General features: G+C 46.1%; 1 protein-coding gene across 1 annotated transcript; it reads right to left on the reverse strand.

Annotated features, from left to right (window-relative positions):
* Positions 1 to 2,253: 2,253 nt before the first annotated feature.
* On the reverse strand, positions 2,254 to 14,184 carry LOC134032323 (neuronal acetylcholine receptor subunit alpha-3-like). Its single transcript, XM_062476259.1, has 6 exons — positions 13,974 to 14,184; positions 6,392 to 6,531; positions 6,169 to 6,213; positions 5,869 to 5,978; positions 4,442 to 5,687; positions 2,254 to 2,976 (listed from the first exon to the last, which is right to left on the reverse strand). Exons 1-6 carry the CDS (start codon positions 14,032 to 14,034, stop codon positions 2,851 to 2,853), a joined length of 1,728 nt encoding a protein of 575 aa, XP_062332243.1. The 5' UTR covers positions 14,035 to 14,184; the 3' UTR covers positions 2,254 to 2,850.
* Positions 14,185 to 18,521: the final 4,337 nt, after the last annotated feature.

The raw sequence follows: 18,521 nt of genomic DNA on the forward strand, positions 1-18,521 counted from the left end.
CCTATCATCGCCCCTCTCTCTCTCCTACCCTGGTCCTCACGAATGCTGATTGGACAGACAGCTCTGGATTAACGATATAAGACAGATAGAGGGAAAGACAGGAAGAAATAGGGGGTGTGTGAGACATCACCAACAGAGCAGTTTGGGGGAGAGCAGAGAGGGACAGATGGAGAGGGATAAACAAAATAGGTGTCAGAGAGGAACAGAACAGAAGGGAGAGAAAACGATTGAAACAGTAGGAAAAGAGAGGTGGAACGGAACAAATGTGGGGAAGATGAGCGGGGCATCATGGGGATCAGTGAGGATCAGTGAGAGACATGGAATGAGGGAGGGAGAGAGGAAGCCTGAAGGCCAAACACCGAATGCATCTTGTCTCACAGAATGATGTCAGACTCCAGAAATGTATAAAAGTTTGACTACATGAGACATGTTGCATGAGAGATATCCATCCTGTCCCAACTAATATGAACAGTCAATAGACACACACACACACTCACACACGCACACACATGCGCACGCACACACAGACACTTTCGCAAGACATCTTGAATGCTGTGAAGCTTCTGACGAGTGAAAAGAATCATGTAAAATATTCATCTTTAGTCACTCTTAATAATGTATAATCCCTTCCACTTACAGGCAGGCTGGAGCACCAGGCCTTATACAAGCCAGCCATGCGATAAAAATACACTGCATTATCATTAAAGAGATACACTCCCTGTCAGCCAACCATCCTGCAAGCCTGCCGACCAGTCATGCCTTGGACTGAGGACCGTTGCTACATGTACATGGATGACGTGTTTGCGGGGGGGTGGGGGCTGCTGGCTAGGAGGGAGATCTCCGGTGACAGGTGTTAACAGGAGGATGCATTCCCTGGCTGAACTGTGATGACGTCCAGAACAGAGGTAAGCTGAGGTGGAAGAGATGGGTCGTGGAGAAGGGGTGGTACCAGGGGAAAGAAGAGAATCAACTTCACACCTCAAATTACTTTAAATATGGGAGGCCCTTGTCACCCTCTTTCTGTGTCATCGTCTTTAACTTGGGACACACAAAATATTCTCTCTTTCTCTCTCTCCCTTGTCAAATACACTCTTCTCACTTAACATTGAGGACCTGTTTCATCTCCATAGCAATGACGCGAATCCTGCTTCACACATACACACACACACACACACATCCAAACTCCCCATCAGACAGAAGCCTCACCCCAGGACAGAGGCTGTAGTTCTGACAGGGATTTAGCCCACAGACTTCCCAGGCAGGCCAGGGAGGTCATATTCACCATTTACCCAAACACACAGACTCAGACAGACTTAGACTCTCGTCTGGCAACGGGAGAGAAAGAGAAAGCTGACCAGCATATTCTGCTTCACCTTTGACCCCCAAAATAGAGAGGGAATAAGTCAAATATCGAAGTTTGTGTGTTGAGTATGTGGGCAAGTGCATGTCTACATTTGACATTGACACAAGAGCAAGGATCATGTTGATATAAATGTGACTCTGATCCGGCCAGAGTCTACAACAGACCAAGTCATGACTCATTAAAACCCAAATGACATTAAATAGCCCTCGGGCTGTTCCTAGGAAGCACGGGTTGACTTTGCTGTCCTCTTCTCCTCATTCCTTTCCTTATCTACTCTTTTCCTAGCCCGACTCCTCTCTTTCCTCTCTTCCTTCTTCCTCTCTCCCTCTCTGTCAATCCTGTCTCATTTCTCCTCCCTTTGCTCTCCTCTTCCCTTGCTGCCCTGCCCTTCACTTCCTCGTCATCCTCTTGCCTCTCCTCCTCTCCTTTATTCTCAGTGTCTCCTAGCCTCTGGGGGCATGTGTGATATCAGACGTGCTCCTCCTGTCTCTGTCAGCTCCCAGAGGCGTTGACCCCAATGAGAATTCGTTTTTTTTACATAATCCCATTGTAGCATTAACCCTTTCATGATGACATTAGCATTATCCCCCACCCCCCACCATCTGCTACATGAACACAAACACACATACCTGCACAGGGCACTTAGACAGGATCACAGATTTTCACCCTGCCTTCAAAATACTGCATGGAGAAGAGCACTTTTAAAATGTTGGAATCTTATTGAATATTGGAATCAGCTTACAAACAAGCACTCATTATATATAATGTATGAATCTGCCTATGGGACACAGTATGTGTCTCTCTAACACACACGCACACACACACACACACTACTCAGAACTAAAACAGAGATACAATCACACCAGAAACATTACTACTTTAAAGTCAGTTTACAAGTTTAATCAAATGGTGCAGTTCAAGTGTATCTTTACATTTAGTACAGATGAACAGAGAGCAGGTAGTGTGTGAGATGTGTACTTTCATACTATGTGTATGAGAGAAAGAGATTGATAAGAACATCCTACAACTATGTCTGTATAGTACACATAATATGCCTATACAGCCATCATGCATCATTGATTGGTTTTTAGGTATAAACAGCCTAACACAGTGTCGCTGTTGTCTGACAAACGGTAGGCATAATAAACAGATTGTTTGCGACAGTTACAACATGACATGTACGTTACACCATCACGGTTCAGTTATCTACACGGCCTCGGTCACAGAGCTCGATGCAGCAGAGAGCCTCCGGTCGAGGCTGGCATTCTTCACCAGGGAAGGGGGGTCTTTGAACAGACCAGCAAACATACAGGAATACACAGGAAAGGACAACAGGGAGATGGGAGACAGAAGACTGACAGAGAGGGGGGGGGGGGGGGACAGAGAGAAATATGTACGTAGAAGTCCAGTAGTTCATGTAAAGAAACCCAATAAAAGACACAAAGGGAAGGAGGGAGGAGAGGAGGAGAGGAGGAGTCCAGTGGCGTTCATGTGAAGAAGCTGATGAGAGGCTGGAGGAACAGTCCCACAGTACCCAGCACACAGACTGTCACAAAGACCCACAGGAAGATCCTGTCGATCACCATGGCGACGTACTTCCAGTCATCCTCCACCTAAGAAAGGAAGGTGATGGAAGAGAGAAAGAGAGAGAGAGAGAGCAGGAGCGAGATAAAGAGCCAGAGGGGGAAGGATAGAAATCGTGAGCGAGAACAGGAAGGGAAAAAAAAGAGCGACAACTAGAGAGAGCGGAGGGCCTCACGCGTCGCTGAGGGCCAAAGAAGAAGAGCAAAACAAGAAGAAAGGAGAAGGACGTGGGCATGTGCAAAACACTCCTGCCCCTACATCCATATATCTGTCTCTTCCTCCCTCACTGACAAACCTTCTGTGAAAACACATCATTGACCTTTCCTTAACGGCATCTGCAAAAGCCACAAGACTTCCAGCTCCAGTAGATCATACACTAACCGTCACAGTATTACATGCTGCCACCGCACTAGTATGGTAAAATAGTCTTAACTCTGAATTGTGCTAAATACTCATGCATAAGTGAGAACGAGGGATTAAAGGAAGTTATGGAATGTCAAAGAGGGGGAGTAAAGGAGAGAAAAGATGGTGAAATATGGCATTTCTACACACCCTACACTCCTGGCCTGGGATTTAGGGTCTGGTGTGTGTGTGAGTATGTATGTGCGAGTGGTATGCCTGTGTGTGCGTGATTGCATGCCTATGTGTTAGGTTAGTTGCGTATGTGTACTTTTGCATGTGTGCTTGCATGCATGCATGCGTATGCGTGCGCCTTTGTAGGTGTGTGTGTGTGCAAAGCTGAAGCAGACAGTCAGATGTGCTCCACTGGTTCAGTAATGCTCCAGTCTACTGAGGGATATAGCCATTGTGTATGCATCATTTAAACACTGGGGCCTTACTAAGAAAAGCCTGGCCAACCACAAACGTATCAGGAGGCTGCAGGAAGAGAGGCCAGAATGCTAAAGCTCACAAACAGCTTTACACGCCCGTTATAGCCCCGCCTGGAAAAGGCTTTACCGCAGTTTAGATCAAACCAGGTAAAAACCAGGGAAGTAGATAACGTTCAGTCACGTGTGTGTGGGGGAGGGGGGCGTGGGTGTTTGCGTGGGTGTGTATGTGTGTGCAAGCGTGTTCTCAATGCATGTGTGTGTGTGTGTGCGCATGCTTGTGTGTGTCTCAGCGGTGGCGTTTTAAGAGTGCTTGGCACAGCACTATTGGCCATCCCATTTCTCAGACGTCCAATAACAGTTTCTATCATATCCCACCACAAGCCACAGCACAGAGTAATATCAGCATCTGGAAACACCTCATATCTGCAGGTCTCACTTGAGGATATAATCCAAATCCTCAGCTCCCAGGAGCTGAGCTAGGACTAAGACGGATGACTGAGGGACTCTATACCAACTCAAAATTGGGCCACCTACTTCTACCTGAATCTCTGTGAAGGACTTTAAAACAAGTAGAAATTATAATTAAAAGCCATACTGTATATTTACATTGACTACTTAAATTAGAGCGCTGTTTAAAAAGTGCATGAAGACACAGTGTGTTTACCTCCTTGGCCTTGTTGCGCGTTCTCATGTTCTCTGCGATGTACTTGACACTCTCGATGGCCTGCTTGATCTCGGGCGACACCACAGAGAACGCCACCACGGCGCTGATGGGCGGGGGTGTGCTGAGTGCCCGGGGCAGCTTGGGAAGCTCCGCCTCTGGGGGCACTGTGACGGGTGTGGGAGGGGCCACGGGAGGCAGGGGCGGAGGTGTAGGGATGGGCACCTCCTTCCCCCGGTAGGGCCCCTTTCTGTTCATCTCCCCATACTCCACACAGTTCAGGGCCCCGCCCCCCACCGCACCGCCATCCGGCTGGAGTTGGACTCCGACAACGACACTGTTCTTCCTCTTCTTCACTCCTGCTCCTCCTCCTCTTCCTCCTCCCCCTCCTCTTCCTCCTCCCCCTCCTCCTCCTCCCCCTCCCCCTCCTCCTCCTCCTCCTCCCACTGCTCCACTTCCACCACAGCTCCCTACCCCCGTGCTGGTCAGACTTCCTCCATCTCCTCCCCCACCCACGCTGCTCGCCCCCGAGGAGCAGCCCTGGTCGATGGGCCTCCTCATCAGCATGACCCGGGGTAGGACCCCCAGGAACACGGAGCGCACCCAGTCCGGCATGGTGTGGGTCATGGGGGTGCGGTAGTGCACGTTGAGCACGAAGACGGTGATGACGATGCTGAGGGTGACGAAGATCATGGTGAAGAGCAGGTACTCTCCGATGAGGGGGATGACCAGTGAGGTGGAGGGGATGGTCTCGGTGATGACCAGCAGGAATACAGTGAGGGAGAGGAGGACGGAGATACAGAGCGTGACCTTCTCCCCGCAGTCGGAGGGCAGGTAGAAGACCAGCACGGTGAGGAAGGAGATGAGCAGGCAGGGGATGATGAGGTTGACGGTGTAGAAGAGAGGAAGTCTCCGGATGTAGAAGGAGTAGGTGATGTCGGGGTAGATCTCCTCACAGCAGTTGTACTTGATGTCGTGTTTGTAGCCCGGCGCGTCAATGATCTCCCACTCACCGCTCTCCCAGAAGTCTTTGAGGTTGACCTTGGACCCAATAAGGACTAGGTCGATCTTGGCCTTGTCATAAGTCCAGGAACCGAACTTCATGGAGCAGTTCTGATAGTCAAAGGGGAAGTAGGTGATGTCCATGGGGCAGGAGGACTTAAAGATGGCCGGAGGGACCCAGGTGATGGTGCCATCAAACTTCAGCAGGGCCTTTGTTTTGTCTTCAACCAGGAAGTCACCCACAGCACTGGTAGTGAGAAGTGTAGCAGTTAGCGATTAACATTCAGTAGCATTCAGCTTTAAATTGTTTCAATTAGAATAGAAATTTCCAACGGTTGCTTAAAACAATTGGACTCCAAGATCAACTGCCTTTTTACAATGCACTTTAAGAGCATTAGCAGAATGTCCAATATTCATGAGATGCTCACTTGTTGTAGAGGACTATGTCCGGTCTCCAGATTTTATTAGAAGGCACCCGTATAAACTCTATGCCATCATAATCAATAGGAGCCCATTTCAGCTTATAATCATTCCAGATCTGCAGAGATTGAATAACAAGGATATACATGGAGTTGTGAAGTGACATTACGTTCAGGATTAATCTTTGATAATGTACTATCCTATGCTAGAATTTAATGTACAGTACTATTTGATGCGAGACTATACTAGCCATAATATACTTTGCTGTTTTCTAAACTCTCCATATTAAGTGTGTAAAGTGAACGTACATGTGTCAACCATAGATTGGTCTCCATAATCTGATTCACCTCATCCTGGGTAAAAACAAGAAGGAATGTGGTTTAACAGGTGTTGAACAGTAAATCACTGTTACTAAAAGGTTGTTTAGTAAGTTATAAAGTGATGTTTCTATTCATTGCTACAATGTCATCATTATGCGCTCCACTGGTACACGGTCCTGTTGTACAGTTGTACTGGATTGTGCAGCCTCACCACTTTGACCAGTTGGGACATGGAAACCTCAAACTCCACAGTGACAGGGTCTGAAACATTCTCCACAGGTCGGATGAACTGGTTGTACCTCCGGAACAGCCTTCGAAAGAGCCTGTCCTCCCCCTTGGAGGCAAAACAATCTAGAGAGAGAAAGAGAGAGGAGAAAGGACAGAGAAAGAGAGAGAGAGAGTGTGAGAGAGAGAGAGAGAGAGAGAGAGAGAGAGAGAGAGAATAAAAGAGAGTGATGGCATTATCACTTGTAGTTTTGATCTTTAACTGCTGTGCTCCTGCTAAGTATATCTGGTAAATGTGCTACTCAACCCATATCCTTTCATCGCTCTGTCTATATTAATGTTTGAACTAAAGCGCTGTGCAGGGGACAGAGAGAGGGCTATGGAGGATCAAAACCTGGTGTGAGTCACATGTTTAAGCTGCACATGTACAAGGGGGCAGGCAACTGGAAACTTTGAGCAAATCTCCCTGGCCCGACTATTTCATCCAGAAGCAGAATTAGAATGTGTCCTATCTGTTTATATGTGTGTGAGGCTTTCCATTGTAAATGCTGAGTGCAGCTGCACCAACGCGAAGGTCATTTTATTCCCCAAAACATTTGAGTGGTGGAGTTGCTGGGCACGACGCACTGAAACCACGCCCGCCCAAGCAGAAAATGTTCCCTCGCATGGGACATCCACCAACTCTGACCCCCACGCCTCGCTAACAGCTTTTAAGGACTCACCTTTTTTTAGAACTCAGTCAGACAGTCAGGATTACTGTTCGTTGTCAGGCGTTCCAAACCCCGTTGGGCAGTCAGTCAATCAGTCTATCTATCAAGTCAACCAGCCAGTCTACTCAGAGGACAGCCACCAGCACACTGCTCATACATGTGGGGTACCATGCATGGTGGAACTGAGGGACAGAGGCTGTTACTGCCTCTGCCGAAACAGGACCAAAAAAAACCAAGTTTTCCTTGGGACAAATAAATAAAACATGCTTTCAAATAGGACACAGACACTTTCATCCAAGTGTCTCCCATCGTGTACTCAGTTATTCATCCATCAACTTCTAAACAAAAGAAAGGCCTGCGTCAGTATGATCAACCATCTGAAACACAACTAAATATTTGAAATGTATCTGTGTAATCACAGCTCTCAGGGTCATTAAATTGTGTGGGTCTTTAACATCGGGGGTTGGTGAGAAAACGTCCCACAATCCCATTCTTCCACAGACACTGACTCTCATATTCTCCAAAAGAACACTTTACATAACAACCACCCTCATTTGTACATGACCACACGCTGGCCTGTGTGTGACACACAAACTCATACACTCACACACACCATCTGACAAAACATGAAGCAGGTCAAAATGTCAATCTTAAAAGATTACATCAACTAACATGGAAGATTGGAGACTGTGGAGGAGAAGGCAAAAGATTTAACAGATTAAGTCTATCTGTTAGACCTGGATCAGATCTTGAAGAATTTTAAATGTACAGTATTTGAAGGACACTTGATTTGAAGTCTGAGAGTATTCAAGTTCCTTTTCTGTCAGTGGTCAAAATGTTCAACGCAAACTAGCATGAGAGTGATCTTGATGTTAGGAAACATTCTCTGCATAAGGGCTCTAGAGTTACATCACAGCCAAACTTTGCTGAAGTTTTCTTGAGGTCAGTCTAGTGGCGCGAGCAGAGTCTTAGCATTTAATGAACTAGCTTCTCTCCAGAGGCCTGCTGGGTAAATTTCTGCCTCGGCTACCTGCCTTAAAACATGCGGCACTCCCTGATTCGCTGTGCTCCAAGAACCTTGTTTAAACCTCCCTAATTGGCTAAGGGAAAAGAGGGCAATTATAATCTGTTAATTAATTGGACCTTTTGTTCTCAGTGAGGAATGAAGGAAAGTATTCAGCTCTGCCGATACAGAATTCCTGTTTCTTTTCCTCTTTCCTAATGCTCATTTGAAGGATCTATAATGAAGACCTTTACCCTTTTTAATCCTTTACCTTTTCAACTTAAACAAAAGTTAATGTAAAGTTTGGTAATTAGCTACATTTGTTACCATACGGAGTCTGAGAGTGTATGAGAGAGTGAGTAAGAGATTGTTTTATATATCAACTTTGTGCCAAGCTCTGTTTTTCAATGAACAAATCCACTCCTCTTTATCCCCCTTCTCGCTAAGTCCCGATAAACTGACAAGCCGCCTCTTAGACGGCGTTGAGAGGGAGCGAGACAGCCAGCAACCGCACATTAGTCCTCTCAACGTAAGCATTGATTTTGAATTAGGAAGTCTAACAGAGAGCTTTCCTTTCCTGCTAATGGCACCCGGAGCCACGTGGATCGTGGCCCCTGCAGCTGAGGGCCCTTTGATCACGCATGGTTTTGACGTGATCAGCCCAAGAGGCGGGGGACATGTGTCGGCCCGCTCTTAGGGAACTAATTACGTCCCACAATAAGCTTCCAGGCCTTGATTGGTCTAGGACTGTGTGTGTCAGCAAGGGAGAGATGGAGGAAGGAGAGGGGGGGGATAGCAAGACAGAGCAGGGGAGAGGGGTGGAGATGGCATCAAAGAGTGGCAGAGATGAGTATGGAGGGAGATAGACAGCAAGGAAAGAGAGATAGCATGTTTATTCTCTTCAGGGTCCATGCTGTTTGGGACACGTTTCGTAATTACGGTTTCCTGGCTTTATTGTGTGTGTGTGTGTGTGTGTTTCACATGGACTCCCCTTCTGCCGTCTGTCCATATCTGGGAGGTAATTTGGTTACCAAGGGTTATCCAAAGTTTATGGCTGCTCTCCAACAAAAATAAACGCTATTCCCCATGACACAAATAACCCCGCAAGTGAACCTCATACACACACCAAAACCATTCCATCCTACTCCCCCCCTCCAAACACACTCAAACGCAGACACATACACACATAGCCAGACAGATGACACACACTCCAGATTTCACAAGAGAATCCCTGACCCCAAACTCCACAGAAAGGTCCAGACTTCACCATTTGCGTCAGATGAAAGCAGGCGGTAAATCATGGTGAGCTAGATAGAGACTGGCATATGCAGAGTGCACATGCAGGCAGCAGGCAGACAGACAGAGGGGGAGAACATCAAGGTGCAGCAGCTCAGTGGTGACTGTCCAGGGAAGGGAACATTCAGATCATTCAGCATTTGGTGATGCTTCACTCATGTTCTAAAATGTCGAACACCTTTAAAGGAGCACTTCACTCAAAGTATTTCCATCCATGTACAAAAACACACATCAGTTTCTATGTAACAACTTTATAGTGCTACATCAATGTGAAAATACTGCTGATATCTGATACAACTATATTGTGATTTTCACCGATTCCATATACTTCTCTGACACAAACCAGGAGTGTATTTAAATTGGACTATTACAGATTTGATGTAAGATGTAATGTAAATAATAGTAAAACTCTCTTTCAAGGTGACTTTTACAGTTGGTTTGGTGCCAACCACAAATGTGTACATAAATATAAATGTGTGATCATCAATGCATCTTTATTCATTACTTTAAGAAACAACTTCAAAAGGATATATCTGTGGATAGTTGTTTCTAAATGTTAAAATAGTAGAGTAATACGAGGGAGAAATGGAGAAAGGGATGGAGAAGTGTGAAGGAAAGTGAAAAGGGGATGAGAGAATGATTTTGAGACTTGCTGTTGTTTTAGAGACTCTAACATGAAAGCACGGATCGCAGTACTGTCCTCAAGGAGCAGCGGGTGCTGCCGTGAGGTCCTCCTCCGTCCCAAAGCACTCACAGGCGGTCAGTCTCACTATAGCCTCGCGCAGCACCACTACTTTCCTTACTGAGGTTGGCAACACTGCTGGGGAGGCAAATCATACGAAGCCAGGCACGTGTAAAGTATGCTAACCAGGGCTATTCCGGAAACTTTTTTATTGGATACGTCACCTTTGTCACTATGGAAAATGATTTGCCTAAATGAAAAAAATAAATTACTGTTTGTGTAGTGTTCAATGTTGTTATATGTCTTGTTGGTCTTCATCCCCCATTGAAGTTTCACAACAATCTTGTGTTTGCATTTCAAGTGACACTTGCGCTTGTGCTGGTTGAATAGGCTAACGTTAGCTGTTAGCCTCGTTTCCCTCAGCGGAAAAAATGTCAGACAACAGACAACAAAATGTGCTTAACTTTTTCAGTCCCACAAGTAGCCTGCTGTTTACATGGTCATGGTCACATGATGGACTGTTTGTCTCATCCACTGCGTTTTTGGTTAATTTAATCCGATGGATAATTGCTGCTTGTAAAAACGATTGTTGCAGTGTTTATTTTTAACGTTTCACACCCATGCAGTGCATGTTCTGAAATTAAAATATACACTGCCCTGATGTACAAGCAGGTTTTTTTAGTCAGAGAAGCTATGTAGGCAGTGTATTTTTTTGTGTTCGTTTTTTTCGGTTTACTCCAACCCCCGTTTTGAGTCGCCGGATCCACCCCCCTTCTGCTCTTTGAGACCTCCCACTTCGCTGGATATACAGAAAATACACCGAAAATACAGAGAGAACACTGAAATTGTAAAAAAAAATTCTTCCCCCTAATTTGCTAAACAAAACCGAACCGAAACTGTGAACCAAAAAAACGAACCGAACCGTGGGCTTGTTGAATTGTTGCACCACTAGTACTTACTGTAAGCCGCTCTGGATAAGAGCGTCTGCTAAATGACTAAATGTAAATGTAGGTAAGAGGAAAAAATGGAAAGACGATGGGTAGAGGGATGGAGAGAGAAATGGTAGTACATTATTGATGCAGTTTAAGCCAGAAGGGACTATACTAAGATGTACAGTGGCTTAACATACAACCGACAACCCGACATTTACTGTAAAGCAAGAAGATAAAACCTCAGAGACTTCTTACAATGAAGGGTACGTGGAAGGATGGAGAGAGTGGATACTCAAGAACGGCACCTCAATCTGCTGTGAAGTATTCCTTCTTTTTGTCATCCCTCCATCCTTGGCTATGACTCACTACGTTGGCTGCGGTGAAGACTATGATGTCTCTGGGGAGACATGGGATGGGGGGTGGTGGTATAAGCCATAGGGGGCATAGAGAGGGTCCCGTTTCTTGCAAGACGAATGTGTGTGTGTGCAACAGCGTCCGTGCACATGCCCGTGTGTTTGAGACGCGCGTGTCTATAAGCAAAGTTTATGCGAGGCAATCGTGTTAAGAGGATCCTCAAGCTACTTACACACACACACACACACAAGGACACCATGAAAGGCTGACAGGCTTGGGAGACTGTAGCACCACGGCTGGAGGGAGAGGGGCTCATGCTGTGAGAGATCTAGAACCCTGGAAACTCGGTATTGAGGAATGGTCAAACATGGGCCAGATGTTTGCCACAGATCGGTAATTTACACTTCAAGAATGATGGCCATTAAGGTGACTGGACCTTTAAATGTGAGACTATTTGTGCTGTTGTTTGAAAGCACCGATTAAGTTTGGTTGTGGAATAAATAACCTAATACCAGATCTCCACAGACGGCCATACCTTCAGACTGAGATTAGATTTATTCTCTGATAGTTGGAACAGACTTAAAAACTTGGTGGTTGTACTTAAAATGGTGCGCTGTCATTGGTGTGACAGGGACTGGGTGGTGTCGCTGACGACTCCCTCTTCTTAAAAATTATTCTATCCGGCTACTGTCACCAAAAATACCTTTCAATCCCTGGATTGGCGGATCAGCAAATTCTGTTTTAGTTGGAACAAATCACCACAGATACGTGTGACTGAGACAATACCTGCTGTAATACCCTCTTACTGGATGCGGGGGGAGGAGGGGTTGGAAGAAGCCTTGTGTTTTACTGTATTCCTCTGATGGTACACACTGCGAGGCTCAGATACAGGCCACACACATCTGAAGGATGGGCAGGAAAGGAGGAGGTGATGGGGGGGCATGGAGAGGGCAGATTAAGCCCATCTACGCCTACCATGAGACTGAAGGAAGAGAGAGGGTTAGGTTAGGGGGAGAAGAAATCAGACTATTAAACCCAGCAGAGGGAAGGATGGAAAGAATGACAAATGTAGAAGGGCGGGGGGGGGGGGTATTATAAACTATACAGGTGCAAAGAACGGTCATCAATTAGTTTGAAAAAAATATCACTAGCCAAATATTTCTACTAAATTCCCTGTTCCATCTACAGCAGTAACAGCCATGACACCAAACCCAATCTGAAGACACATATCAACATAAAGATGTCATCTCCTTTAACTCCACCTGGATAATCAGAGAACGACAAAATGCAACATGTCCTAAACACGCCATACTGGTCTCACAACCAATTCACACCAGTTCAAGGACACTGCAGTGAAGCTTGCTGATCGAGAGACCACTCCACCCCAGACCTGGTGTTCACACACATCTCTCCCCTGACCTTCTCCACCACACTGTTAGATGGGGAGGTCTGTCACTGTCAAGCCCGGGTGACAGTGTGACAATAAGGCACTTAGCACTAGCTCCCGGGGGGTGTTCCTCAAACAAGAACACAGCGGAACAGAACGACTTAAAAAGCCCAGGAGACGGAGGGACTAACAGGAAGAACGCACGCCCCCATCGGATCTGAAGAAGAAGAACCAGAGTGCAACCAGGCTAGATCCAGACTAGAATTTGTTTTGGTACATGCTAGAACCAGGCTAGTTACAGGCTAGAACCAGGCTAGAACCAGGTTAGGTCCAGGCCCTGAACACAGTAAGGGTCAGCAACGAGATAGAGACACTGTGATTTGGTTTTCTGTAAGTCTGTCTGGGTCAAACCCACTGAGCTTGCATTCTCATGAAGTTAAGAACAGGTGTAGTGATGACCTCTCCAAACAGTGTCAAAAGCTCCACACAAAGTTATTACTATATGCGTGATGCTTATCAATTTCCCATTGAGGCATACTCTGACCTAAAAGACGAAAATATGTAATCTTGTGACACGTGAGTAATGTGTGCAGCGTTGTCAATATACGAATCAATAAACACACAGGCGCGGGAGAAACGTATGCCACACGAGTTTGATTGCGCGTGGATGCGCTACTCGGATGCCTAGTCTCCGGTGGCTCGAGGGCTGACGCATTAGACTTTATTAAGGAGGCATGTGAAGACGACTGATCATCCTACGGGGCAACACTACTTGACTGGTCCGTTAAATTCCCCGCGTGCGAACGTAACATATGAAGTGATGCAATATTAAATGCCGAATTTACCCTATAGGCTATGTTGTTTTATATTTAATCCAACAAATGTCCAATGACTTAAAAGAACAAACTACTTTTACGCATAGCTCAAGCCTCAAGGTGACATATGCTAGAGTAAAGTTCTAGCTCCCCTTCGGAAAATGGGCATCGTCCTAAATACGGATGTAAGATGTAAAAGGGAAACAACGAAATATTACGAACATTCTTTGACATGTTTAACCCTTAATTATTACTTTATTTGTGTGTTTTTTTTTATCAACTGCATCTGAAGCCCGTCTTTACCCGTGAACAAATTACAAAAATACGACACTGAACAACACCGTCGCGCTCCCAAACTCCAAAACCCCAATCAAAACACATCGTCTTACCTTGCGCTGGAACTAGGACCACCAGCACGAGCGCGACGGTGAGTTTCCCTAATAGACTCATCTATACGTCGTCGCGTGGGGAGTACTCTGTGTACAGAAGCAAGTTGGTTGAGGAATAAACGACAAGAGGGGAAAGATAAATCAGTGAAACATTTTCGGGGCGCCGAGCATGGAGAGGTTGATGCCAGCGCGCGCTTTCCGAGTCCGACATGGAGAGCTCTGCTTGTCCCGCCCCCCCTCGGGCGCAACCTCACGCTCCCTGTTTTTACATAAGGTAGTAATTAAAAAAATCTAAACCCAAACCCCAAATGTGTTATATGCAATGGCTGATTATGCTCACAAATGAATATGTCTTTTGCGTAATTGTGCATTGGGCTATAAAATAAACATATTGGTTGTATTTGACAAAATAATTGGGTATGTTTTTTTATATAGGCAAGAACTTGGCTTAAGCAGGTTAAGCCAGGTACATTTACCACAAGACCCCCACATGCGCACACATGCACGGCAAGAAAATGAATGTTTAAACAGAACAAAATGTGCGTGTTTGCTAGTAGTACGCTACACAAACACAGCCATACACAAGCTGATGGCGACGCATACACAAATACACATGTATGCCCTCACACACTGTGCCCACATACAAACATACGTTTTTCTTGCTGATCTGTCATTGACCTATTTGACAGATAATTGATTTTGCTTGCTCAACAATGATCAGCCTGCTCCAAATATTAATTTAGAACTCAAGGAATGGACTAGGAGGACCCAACACTAACCTTCACAACTTGCCAGAGTAAGTGATCCCAATGACTGTGGTGCAACACTGAACTGTGAGGAATTAGGAAAACCCCAGGCCTCTTCACAGATGATCTTGTCAGCAAGACATTTTAGCAAGGGTTTTCAAAATAGAATAAAGATGTTAGTTGCTGTGTGCGAGGTGTGGCAGTTGGAGACTGTGTGCGTGTGCGTTCTCACAGAGACAATGTACAGCTGGTTTGTATCACTAGCACCATGCATTCCTCTTATCTGATTACCATACATGTTGTACTGTGTTCCTGGCTGGTCGTTGACCCTGAGATCAAGAATGTACACATACAAACACACAAAAAACACTTACACATAAACACACAATTAATCAAGCACACACTGTCATTATAAAATGGTGTTTGTGTGTGTGGGGGGGGGGAGTTTTGTCAAGAATTTAGGTAAGTGCTGATAAGGTTCAGATAAGGTTATGGTCATAAGTTTCATTCTGGGGCAGTAGAGACCAACAAAGAGTGAGAGAGAGAGAGAGAGAGAGAGAGAGAGAGAGAGAGAGAGAGAGAGAGAGAGAGAGAGAGAGAGAGAGAGAGGAGGGTGAGCAGGGAAAACAGATAGAGAGTGCCGGAGGGTTAGAGGATGGGGGGGAGACCTACAGCATGATGACAACCTCCCCCAGACCTTACATCACCACCCAGCCCACCATCAAATGTTAAAAAAGGTTGAAAATAGACTTCACCTCCAGGACAAGTGAGAGAAAGAGTGGAAAAAAGGAACGGATAAAAACGTCTGGATGAGTCTCCTTCAATGTGACAGAGCTTCTATTTCCGGAAGGTTCTCTAGACTCTGAGCACAAGGAGCATCCTCCCATGGGCACTCTGACTTCTCTCTCTTTTCCTGCTCTCTCTATTTCTCTCTCTATCTATACCTTCTTTCATGCTCACTTGCCTCTCTTTCCAGTCCCATACGAAACACTTCTCTCCTCTCAGCCCCTCACTTCCGCACACGCTTCTCCATTGTTCACCCTCTTCGTTTGTTCTTCCTTCACTGTCTTTTGAGCTTAGAGGATACAGCACAGTACTGTTTAAGGATCCAGCCAACATGACAGTAAACTATCCACTTTTATTATCTCTCTAACCAAACGCATATACAGTAATCTATTTCAGGGTTGTCTGCCTATAAGAGAGGTTTTGGACAGACAGGTCCACTACCCTGTTAAGTAACATGAAATATGTATTAGCTGTTTCTTCAGAATTGATGAGCCAAAAGCTCTGTTTGCTATGTTGATGTCCGCTGCTCTCTGTTTCCTGGTGAGCAGACAGAGTTTGGACTAATGTTCCTTGATCAACCCTAGAAAGAGGCTCATGCATCAGCAGTCATTAACGCATCACTGATTCACTGTCAGTGGCAGTGATATGAACAGATTGTGTGTGTTTTTGATGTGTGTGCATGTGGCTATCTATATGTGGGTGTGTGTGTGTGTGTGTGTGTGTGTGTGTGTGTGTGTAGCATGCTCACATGCCATAATCTGTGGACTCTGTCTTTCTGAGACAGGAGAACAGCTTGTATTTACTCTTACACATCTTACACATCAGTTAAACAACAGCTCGATGCTCCGAGCAACCCGATGAGAGACAGAACAAGGGATGACTGATGACCGCTTTGTGAGATGGAAGTAAAGAGACGAAAGAGAGAGGGGAAGGGGAGAGAGAGAGAGAGAGAGAGAGAGAGAGAGAGAGAGAGAGAGAGAGAGAGAGAGAGAGAGAGAGAGAGAGAGAGAGAGACAGGTCTGTGTAGGTCCTGGTGTGTCACAGTGGCTCTGCTGGTGTCAGGGGTCTGGCGGTCTGGATGTGACACGCCAGCTTCGCCACGCTACGAGGACGAGGAAAACGCAGTCCTCTCTCTCCCACTCTCAAACCAACACACACACACTCTCTTTTGCTCTCCTCCTGTGTATCCAGCCATTCCCAGTCTGCGCGGTTGTTGAAAACAGCAGGCATCCGCTCGGACAGCTCGGACAGAACGGCGAGGACCCCCGAGGGCAGGCGGAGACGTGGAGGGAAAAGGGCAAGCGCATCTACATTACCCAGTTTTGAACACGAACGTCTTCACTCACACATGTCAACCCTACACACACACATCTTTCTCCCAATCTCTCTCTCGCACACCCTCTTTCTCTCAGAAGCACACACTAACCAAATGGCTTTGACTTCCTGACTCATGCTCTCTTTACCACGTTTTCATTCCTCTCTCTATTTCTCTCTCTCTCTGTGTTGTCTAACTGATTGGGATATCCCCATCCTTTTCTTAATGACATTTCAGTATACACAAGGAGAGAGTGAAAAGTGGGGAGGGATGCAATAATTAAAAGGTGATAGATAAGAGGAGGAGGATGAGGAGGGGAACTCTCGCCCTTTGTCTCTGCAGAAACATACTCATTGTATTATCTTGCCTTTACCATGATCAAGACACAAATGTAGCCACACAGCCAAGAGCATGCTGCAGGCTGGTTTGGAGGCTGTTGAATGATGTTATGGTGTTATGAGTGTGTGTGTGCATGTGTGTGTGAGAGAGAGTCAGTGCTAAGAGAGCGAGGATGTTCATGTACAAATTTGTTTGTGTTTGCGTGTGCTTATTTTGCGTGTGTGTGCATATGAACTGACCATTGATAGTTGCAGATTTTTAGGCTGTATTCTCCTTTTACAGGAGGAAACACAGCGCTGCCCATGAAACACTCTAGTGCATTCTTCTGCCCCAAAGTGCCATGGACACAGACAGTATGATCATGCATTGACCTTCTCCTTAAAGTATGACTGTTGTTTCCCAAGTGCAATTTACATTTAATCTGCTAAATAAGGGAAAGTATTCAGTTCATTTCCCCTCTCTTTCCTTCTCGCTCTCTGGTTCTTTCAGTCAAGTCAGTGAAGACTCACCACTCATTTGAGCGTGTCTAAAATTTGCTGACTCAGAGGGAATGTGGAGATATGACAGCGGCACGTGTGCTTGACCCCACTCACCCTCTCTTCCTCCTTCTCCTCCCCACTCCATCCCTCCCTCCTCCCCTCCAGCCTCCCCTCCAACCTCGCCCTGCAACGCTTGCCTCAATTCATCCCATCCCACCAAAACCTCCAGCCAATTCCCTCCCAGCACTCCACCACCCCAAGCCCAGAACCCCCCCCACCCCCCTGTCTTCCACACCCAGAGTCCACAGTGTGTTTACATTAGCGAGCTTAGCTAAGCTAGCTTCGCTCTGTTTATGAAGCTGCTGTACGCTTATGCTTGGTCATGCTGAGGCCTGTCGCCCATGGCAACCAATTAAACTCCCCCGCTGCTGAAGTAACTGTTATCTGATTAAAGCCATCGTTGCTAATTAAACAGCCATCTTCTCTCTCTTTTTGTTATTCTTTCTTTCCCGCTGTGACGTACATAGCGTTTCTCTTTCTCAACCCTCCTCCTTCACAATATCACCCTCCTCCCTCTCTTTCTTCCTCTCTTTCAGAAGCAGTCAACCTCATCTTGGCCTCTTTCACTTCTGCAGGGGGAACTTGCTACAATGGATGTGACCACTAGTTGGCAGTAGCTGAAATGTGATCTGTCGGGAAGGTGGGAGCCTTCAGATGTTTATCACTGCCCCACAACAGCCCCACAAGGCAGACTGTGAAAAGTCGGTAGCATTTTAATGCCAGGTGTCTATCACTCTCACCATCTCTCTGCCTGGGTCCAAGAGTATGACAAAAGTCAGCAGAGAGAGAGATATATAAAGAGAGAGAGACAGAGAGAGAAAAA

The sequence above is a fragment of the Osmerus eperlanus genome, chromosome 13, assembly GCF_963692335.1.
Source record: "Osmerus eperlanus chromosome 13, fOsmEpe2.1, whole genome shotgun sequence".
Classification (NCBI taxonomy): Eukaryota; Metazoa; Chordata; class Actinopteri; order Osmeriformes; family Osmeridae; genus Osmerus; species Osmerus eperlanus.